Below are 9,774 nucleotides of genomic sequence, written 5' to 3' on the forward strand. Positions count from 1 at the left end.
AGTTGACGTGAATTCGAATCACCGCTGCCACCATTAAAGTGTTCTGCTTACCTTGAAACACTTTCCCTGTATGGATGACTGTATATAGTTCTAAGTTACTTCGGATTTCGTCTTGTTGTCTTTCCTATAGTTCCTATCAAGATGGCGGCTTCGATCTTGCTCGTCATGCACGGACTAAATCTCGTCTATCCGGTATCGGAATCACCCGGATAAGGTCAGACTCTCGTATCTCACCACAACCCTTTCACAGTTGAACACTACGCTTTCCTCATTTGATTACATCTGACGGACCAAATTGAAGACTCTTTGATTTTGATGGACAGTTTTTAAAATCTAGTGGGACTGAATAACCTTTGTTCAGTCTTGCTTCGTTGGGCCCTTGTAGGTAATTTCTGACGGACCAAATTGAAGACTCTTTGATGGACAGTTTTTAAAATCAAGTGGGACTGAATAATCTTTGTTCAGTCTTGCTTCGTCGGGCCCTTGTTGGTAATTTCCTTGCTGCTTTGTCTTCCTTTTTAATTAAGCACTTCTGTTATGGGTCATATACACTTACAATTACCGTCCATGAACTGACCTAATTAAAAGCCTGCAACATTTTCAGTTTTGTCGTGTTTGTCGTTTCTTTATTATCTTCTTTATATTGCTAAGAGAGGGATTTTATGTTAAGTCTCTCTCTAACAGGAAATTATACATGCATTTTATTACACTTACCTCCTTCCCGCTACCTAGATGATATCCTTTACATGAATAATCCTTATTTTGATCAAATGGTTACTAAAATATATCCTAGTGAGCTTAAATTGAATTAAACAGACATAACCTCGTCTTTTTTAGATTTAAACATTTCTATAATTAAAAATACTATAGTAAGTAAAATATAAATCTAAATACAAAAAACTATCCACATTAAGACGGAGATGTGTCTCATGCATCATCATATGGGGTATATATTTTTCAGTTTTACTAGGGCGTGCAGTCCACATGATTATTTATGTGTTTTATTGTTAGAATTTTACTTGGCGGGGATTTATGTTATTTACACTGGCTCGTCATATAGGAACATATTGGGACTAAGAGTGAGATTCGGTCCGCGTTAAACCGGTTTAAACTCTTCAGTTGTATCATTGCTACTGACTGTTCCAAGGCGGTCCCCTCTGTGTTCCTTCACATGTTTCACATATATTTCTTGTTTATTGTTACATGTTTTGAATGTTTGGACGTTTTGTAATGTTCTATCTTGTAAAATTGTCGTTAACGGTCTTTCTCTTATTATTATTTTTTTTTTGCCCTTTCCCCTTTTCCCTTACACCCCTCGTCCCTTTAATTTCCGTATCGGTCCCTTTGATTCTAGTCATGTTACTTATTCACCGCCCTTGTGCCCTCTCCCGTTTTCCCTACACCCTTCACCCTGTACGTGTTGGCCTTTTAATTTATTACCTCCTTTAACGCTTTTGTTTGATTTCTATAATTTCCTTCATTGAATCGTTTTTATCGGCGCCCTGTCCGTACTTTGCTTTTTTAATACTAATCACAGATAATAAAAGACTTGGAATTTTTTCGTTTTATGTCATTATTTTGAACAAACAACACATGTTAGCTCTCGACCATTCACATACGGTGGACATTTCAGTGAACCACAGATGCCCTCGACAAGATAAAATAATCGGCCTTCTTGATCCGGGTGACCACCAGGTACTACGTCAACATGTGAATCCACGCAAACGAATTCAGTAGCAGATGCGTGTTGGTAATGACCAGACATAAGATACCCGCTATATTCTTTTGTCCATCCTGGATAACAATTGAGCCGACTCGGAATCATGAGGACACTTGACCTAGGTGACTGGCAGACGGCGCATGGTGCATCTTCGTCACGTACATTTGAGCCTAGATAATGTGATCCTCCGTTACCATGGCTGTCCCCAAGCTCATACTCTCCTCCATACACTTTCCCGCCAGAGCCAACAGAATCTTCATAATACGCCCATTGTGGATCCCCGGGTAGGCAGAGGTAATTTGCTGCGCCTCCACTGTGAGTGTAGTAGGATCCTGCAGCATAACCTAAAACATTCACATAAATGATTATTGTTTTCTCAAACCTGAAAGTATTGCCTTAGAATGAAGATGAGTGGGAAAAAAATATTCTAAACACTTATTAAAAAAACCGCCCGAGTCCGACTCACAAACCCTAGACAAATTCGTTTAACATTTAAGTAAGGAAATAATAAGGAAGTTATGCCCTACCAGAATACATCGTAGATGTTCCATTTCCAGGACATGTTTGTTTTCCCCACCGAACATATGTACTTCCTCCATTTGGTGCTTGTGTGAAAAGAGATGTTTGTTACACATGAGACACGATTCTAACAAAAATAAGTTAATATGCCAATTCACATATCTATTTCAAATCACATCAGTAAATAGTAAAGATTCAGAAAATTTAAAAATATTCAATGTGTCCAATATATATGGACATGTATAACAAAACAAAATAACTATACAAATGTTTGACATACAACTATAATATTGCCTTTCATGGTCAGTTCCAGGTTTAAAATTTATAATTTATATGTGTGTAAAGCAATCGATGCCTTTTAAACTGGTATCTAATTTGGAGGGGTTGTGGGAAAAATTGAGTCCGAAGGTTTCACGCTGGACATATTTTCAAATTGTAAACAGTAAAGAAAGTCGTTTCAAGCTTATCACCCTCATTAGCGTTTGAGAGGAAACCTTTTAATCATAATTCTGAGTTTATTGAATTCTGTTATCTGTTGAATACTAAGCTTCTCATTTGGAAGACCGTTAAAAAGAAAAACCTTCATATTTTTCTAAGCATTGGTTTGGAGACTGAAGTAATAAGTCAAATGAGGATTCTGTGCTTACACTTCTTATACATATTTTATTCTTAATGCAAAATTTATCCTTCTTTATTCTTGAGTTTAGAACACCCTGCATTTTTCAATTTTGTACTATTGTTTTATACATTATACTTTTCATTGATATATTATTTATAGTTATCAAAATATCAAACTTATCATTACAACATGTTACAGCAGATTACCGGCGTATTCCCGACCTTATACACAAATGCGTTCTTTAAGTAAATAAATTTGATCATTTGTAGTATCGTTGTTCTTTTCCGGAATATTAAAGATAAACTATGCTCATCCTTGAGTAAAAAAAATTAATCAAAGAAATGTATTGAAATCTATGAAATTCTTACGGAAATTGTGTAATTTGAATAAAAAAAAATGAATTAACAATGTATACATAGAAGTTATGGAAGATGGTCTTTTCTAAAAAAAACTGCCATTTTTTTAACTACACTATATATTCATATCGTGACCACCTAGTGTTTAGAGTTTGAAATATGACATATCTACTTTCTGTGAAGTCAAAACATGTTAATTTTATTTTTTCAAAGAAACTGTACAGCAATTATCAATATTTTCTGATATCAAATTTGAGCATAGTATATCTTTAATGTATCAACTTATTTTCATCAGACTGTAGCATCATATATTTACCTTGATTATTTTGCATCAGAGACACTTTAGATTCCATCATTGATATTTTCGTCTCCATGGTTTTCATCTAGAACATTTGTGTTGTAAATCATATAATTTTGTCAAAAATATATCATATGAGAAATGGCTTTTCCAGATAAAATGAATTCAAGACTGTCAAGTAATTATGATAAATCAATGTTCTTTCTTATGGAAGCCCTGGAGGGACATTTTAAATTAATATTTAAAACTTAAAACTTATTATTTAAAATTTAATTCTTAATATTTAAAATTAAATTTTTAATATTTAATAATTAAATCTTATCATTAAAAATGGACGCGGGAAACCATTCCGTTGACAGATTGACGCCACAAGTAGCGGCAGCGAGAATACGAGTAGCGAAGGAAGTAAAGTAAGTTGGACTTTATATACAAGAAAAACTGTTTTAAATCACACTAGGACACGCACACACACTTAATTTCATGGTGAGGACTGGCTTGGGCGGGTTTATTTATTTATTGCAAAAGACAATCCGTCCCGGATTGAAGGGGTTAAAGGTCAGAATTGGGCTGAGGGGAATATAAAATAACTTGGTACATTTGTTCACATTTGTTTATACCTACATTGAATAGTCCATTTTTGATGCAGTTCACAGCGTCTGCTATAAAATAAACATTACAATCAAGCAGGCTGGACATGCTGTCCTTGTGGATTTAGGTACTGTAAATCTTAAATGAAAAGCCTTGATTTTAAGAGGAGTGTTTTAGGGCTACCATCATCCTACTGGTATGATCATTGATTTGCATTGGAAATTATCATTACAAGACTGATAGGTTGTAATAGTGTGCTTTTAAATGCCTGCAGTTTGCAAAAACCTTGCCACAGGTTTGGTAAACAAAACTTTAGATGTAGATATAAAGGGGAACTCCGTACATATAGCAGATTATATTCTCGAAACATAAAGTTTGTGCTCAATGAAAGTAAAATGATAAATAAATACAATGTCAAAGAAGAATCTATGCTGAACGAAACCTCATTTTACCACAATTTATCAATTTAGAGGCGTTCTGAAATAAATTGCTTCAACCCATTAATTGTACAGCAACAACTCTACATAGATTATTTTTACAGTACATTGTACTGCAAACATATTTTAACAGCTGATTTTATCGATAATGATTTGGAATGTATAGCTTAAACTTTTAATTTAAGTTATAATATTTTAAAAGATTCTATTATTTAAGTTTTGGAGGTTGTTTAGTTTGACATCAGTTATAGAGTATGTCCCTCTAGGCCAAAATTGTATGAAATTGGTTGTTAATAAAAGCTTTAATATATTTTAGGCAACTGCTGTAAAGAAAGGCAGAGGACAAAGCAGTGCATATAAAATGAAAATGGGATGGCAGAACTACCGAGATGGAAAGTACAGAGTTGATACTGAAGCAAAAGGTGGATAAGCACGCGTGATGTATTACACATTTGGGGAAAGTCTGGCAGTAGAAAGAATAAGATATCAAGCGCTAAGTAACTATTTCCCGGACGGAGAAAGTAACATGGACAGTGTGAAGGACTACGACTTGTCATTGGCTTAAGCATCAGGACAAGTGATTGACAGTTATACTGATGTTGACCAAAATCCATGCAGTTTCACAGAGTATTTAGGAGCTAACAGTTTGTATGCGTCACAGTGCCATATATACCTGAGATAAAAAAAAAGGAGAACAAAAGTTTCATGATAAATGGAGTCCCTGTAGAAAAGGGCGACAGAACTATTAACATAAAGTACAGCAAAATTAAGCACTCATTACATTCTGAAGAACAATCTGAAGTATTTTCCAATCAATATCGCGGTGCTTTAATGCGTCTGGGAGTCCAGAAAAAGATAATTCATGAAAGTGATCCGTTTGAAGATGGGTATGTGGTTTCTAGAACAGAAGTACAGAACACAGTCTTCCTAGAAAGAGATGGAAACGTTTATAATTGTTCAGAAGCTTCATCGCAGCAACATTTTGTATTGAATGGGCCATATCAATATTTAGTTTTTAAGTTGATGATAGTAATTGTTTGGTTCTTGGTAAAATGATAATAACAAGCATTTAAAAATGGTTGATAAACGGAAATTTATTTTGTAGTGGTTTCAATCGTTGTTCTGTTTTCATGTGAAATTGTATACAACTGACATATATGCTGTAGCCCTGTGATAATTATAAACATACAAACTAATTGACAATTATAGATGATGTTATAATTATTATAATGTTTGCTTCTTAAACACTTTTATCAATGTAAAAGGTTAGTTTTTTTGTACCTGCCAAATGCTCAAAGCACATTTGTGGCATATGTTTATTTTTAGTGACAGTTCTTGTTCTATTTAGTTGAAAAATAATCATTTTGTTGAGTTTGCCTAGTTGAGCCTTCAGTTCTCACCCACATGGCAAAACTTGCTATGTTTTTAACTTTTGAATGAATACCCTTTTATTTTTATGTTGTATGCTGTAGGTAGTTACCCCAAATTGTTATCAATTGGAAATTGGACCTGAAGCGATTATTCATTGATGAGTGTAGATACCTAGCTTTGATTTTGTACTTTGATAAGTCACTGTAATAAAAGAGTAAAAGTTGTTACACTGACTTTGCTGCCTTATTTTTTAATTATACTTTTTAACAAACAACTATAACCTATCTATACGCCATCAGTAAGGGAAACAAATATGATCATCCATACTTTTCTTGCTGTTATTTGTCTTAAAATAGCAGTGCATAACTGAATGGTTTACCTGCTGACTGCACTGTAAAATCAGTGAAAATGCTTAATGCTCAGGAAAATCATAAGGAACATTTTCCATTTGATGGAAACAGTTATTTTGCGTTACTTTGGCAACAGTAGCATAAGGGATGATACCAAAGTTGTCAAAGTACTGTACTACTATTTTTATCATGGAACCTGTGACCAGATATCAATTTCTTGTAACCAACTGTTTTTAAAAAATGTCGAAAATGATGGGGTTTCTCGTCATTGTTAATTTCAGCCATTTTAGCTCACAAGAGTTAGAGTTTTTTTTTAAATAAACGCAAAATAAACAAAATATAGATGGTTTAAAGCTTGTCACAGACTTAGTGGATCAAACAGTAGTATACAAACGTTTGTTGGCCAGTTTATTTTAAAACAACATTTTAGATGCATAACTATTTGCATTGAAAACTGTTCAGAAATGAATAGAGCTCTGTGTTTAATTCAATAAAGAGAAAATCTGATATATCTTGATTCCTTTTTAGCTCAGCTTAAAGGTGAGCTACTGTCATTGCCCACTGTGTGTCGTCTGTCGGTGTGTTTCTCAACATTTCCCTTGTGAACACATTACAGGTCACATTTTGTATCCCATCTTCATCAACATTGTTCAAAATGTTTATCTAATTGATTTTCTAGGTCAATTTTTAATCTGGGTTATCTGGGGTCATAAACTAGGTCACTAGTTGAAATCAAGGAAAAACATAGAGAACACTTTAAATGCTGTATTTTCAACTTGAACTTAAAAGTTTATGAGAATATTTGTGTGGATAATCTTCAGGTCGAGTTTGAATCTGGGTCATATGGGGTAAAAAATAGGTCAAATTAAAGAAAAATATTTTGAACACTACATGTTTTTTTTTTCAGTTGGAACAACTTGTAAACTTATCATAGGTCATATATGTAGGTCAAAGTTGAAACATTGTCTTTTGGGGTTAAAAAGCGCTAAAATTTGATCCCTTCTGGAGAACATTTCTGCCTACAAAAGCTCACATGGTTTATTTTCTAATTTCCTACATACGGTCTACTAAGATTTCTAGCAATGTTTATTCTAAGTCAGATTTGTCATGCAATCATCAATGTAGAATCAGAATGTTTCAAGAGAGGTCTCGTGTTTAAGTTCTTTTATTATTTTTTTCCGTTTGACATTTGACCTGTTCTAACAATAAGTAAAGCGAACTCGAGATCGGCCTTGAAATTTTAACTAGCAGTTAAACATAAAAAGCACATACTTCTGAAAACTATGAACATCAATGTTTATTCATTAAAAAGTATATAAATTATTGTCTAATGTTCAATCATCTGGATTTGTTTCATATTCAATATCCTACAAATCAGCATTAACACCATAATCAGTAGAACCTGAAAGTTCTATTACATTTAACAACATTTTATTTCTGGTCTTCCAATACAAGTGCACATGTCTACATGCTTCTGTGGTCGCACATTGTGTAAATTCTAGTGAATACAATGCGATAAAGTCCCGCTTGAAGAACATTCGCTAAATAAAATCGAAAGCATTTTGCATGAATAGGGTTTGACGTATCAATTCGTCCACGAGCTCTCAAATCCTTCAACGTATTCATCCACCTTGGTACCATAAGCCGTCCCCGCTAAACTGCAATTCTTTTCCTACTTCTTTTGGAGTAAATATGACACGGTGACGCCCGTAATAGTTACAACGAAGTATCCTCTTTGACTGACGGAGACCAAAGAAAACAATTATTGCGTACTTGAAGTCACCATGAAAGTACTGCGTAATCACTTTTAACCTGGTGCTTCCATTTCCAGATGGCAATAGGGATGACACATTTGTTGATACAGGAGTCACTTTCAATAAAATGATAACGGCAAGCAGCAACGGGATCTCCATGTTTACGACCTTAAAAGAAATATATAGAAATGAAATATATCGTTATAAAAACAAAGGGCTGGGGCTGTAAACATGTAATATTGTTATCCACCACCAACAACTAAACATTATCGTTAGACAAACCTAACCCCTGCCAAGCAGGTATTTTGCTGTTATTTTTAAAACTTCAACCAGAACAAAATGTATTGGTAAACTTTCTCAACTACTGCTTTTGACACCATGTAGTCAATAAAATGTAAAGCGGCACCATGATAAAAGTAACATATCTTAATGGTTTCAACTGTTAGCATGAAAATATAAAAATCGAGATATAATATTTCTCGGAATGTTTATTGTATATAAATAAAAAATGACAATTACCTGTAAGCAGCTATATCGAATTTGCCAATTTTTCTTCGTGTAGCAACCTTTTGCAAGAGACCGTTGAATTCAAATACCCGCGTCTTATGTATTATGTTCTTAATTTTTGAATATTAAGAATTAAATTTTAAATATTAAGAATTAAATAATAAGTTTTAAGTTTTAAATATTAATTTCAAATGTCCCTCCAGGGCTTCCATACTTTCATCATTGCATGTTTATAACTTTGCTTCATAATGTCAATCAATATAAATTTTGCCTAAAAATGAGAATTGCTTCACTTTTAACATTTGCTGTATAGGTTTAGAATGCAAACAATTGATGTGTGTTTTAATTGTTAAGATAAGAGTCCTGCGATAAGTTTAAACAAAAGTAATGTTTCAAAATTAATATTAAATATGATTCCAATAAGACCAACATCACGCGTACATTCAATTATTTATTATTCATATCGATTTCGAACTAGTATGTTCTTCGTCAGTGAATAAACAGGATTTTTTTTTCATTAATATTAGTAATACGTAAAGCAAAATGTGATAAATAATATTGTTTCTCTCTGCTTGTGTAACGTTTATAGCACTGAGCAGTATCTATGAATAATAGACTTTACGTAGTACCCAACCTATCAATTGAAAATCAATATTTTCTTACTTATATGTAAAAGTGCTTTATTTTACAGTATTTTATTAATGAAAAAGAGTTATAATCTTAATATTGCATTGTAAGAATTGCACACTTTGAAATTGTGTAATACAGCTTCAGTTAACGTGATGAATACTATTGTTTTTCTCCGCTTGTACAACACTATCGTGTAAAGAATAAAGCAATGTTCAAACCTGTCACAGCAACGTCTGATAAGCCTGTAGTAAGTCATCATTGCTGTGTAACACTAAGCGCTTCTTCCCGGCGGCGACGACGGAAATCAACAATATAATTGTAGCTACTTTGAGAATGATAGAACACATCCTTATAAAGTAAGTATCCTTTAACAAAATTGTATAGATAAAAGATAATGTGAACTTTGTGAGATTATGTACTATAAGATATGTTTATCTATCATTTCATTCAGGCCAGGCATTATATTTATTTGTCTATCCAAATGTCGTCAATAAAGAAGACTCGACAAGATAGAAGTTTAGTAGTTGTATGATTTATGTTAATCAAATAATAGTTGTTATTAGTTTAGTTTAATAATATTTTATTGCTCTCTGAATACAATTCAAGAACATTATTTTCACATAAC

General features: G+C 33.2%; 1 protein-coding gene across 1 annotated transcript; it reads right to left on the reverse strand.

Moving 5' to 3' along the window:
- Positions 1-1,549: 1,549 nt before the first annotated feature.
- LOC132744311 (short-chain collagen C4-like) lies at positions 1,550-9,546 on the reverse strand. Its single transcript, XM_060732988.1, has 4 exons — positions 9,368-9,546; positions 3,531-3,597; positions 2,248-2,325; positions 1,550-2,064 (listed from the first exon to the last, which is right to left on the reverse strand). Exons 2-4 carry the CDS (start codon positions 3,595-3,597, stop codon positions 1,574-1,576), a joined length of 636 nt encoding a protein of 211 aa, XP_060588971.1. The 5' UTR covers positions 9,368-9,546; the 3' UTR covers positions 1,550-1,573.
- Positions 9,547-9,774: the final 228 nt, after the last annotated feature.

This window comes from Ruditapes philippinarum, unplaced genomic scaffold (genome assembly GCF_026571515.1).
Source record: "Ruditapes philippinarum isolate M1 unplaced genomic scaffold, ASM2657151v2 ctg12585_1_1_1_1, whole genome shotgun sequence".
Taxonomy (NCBI): domain Eukaryota; kingdom Metazoa; phylum Mollusca; class Bivalvia; order Venerida; family Veneridae; genus Ruditapes; species Ruditapes philippinarum.

Bases quoted from the DNA above. Each gene is read 5' to 3' on its own strand.
- LOC132744311 (XM_060732988.1), bottom strand. From the start codon at position 3,597: ATGAAAACCATGGAGACGAAAATATCAATGATGGAATCTAAAGTGTCT. The intron at 2,326-3,530 runs GTAAATATATGA...TTTTCACACAAG, and splicing joins TCTGATGCAAAATAATCAAG to CACCAAATGGAGGAAGTACA. The intron at 2,065-2,247 runs GTAGGGCATAAC...TGAATGTTTTAG, and splicing joins AACATCTACGATGTATTCTG to GTTATGCTGCAGGATCCTAC.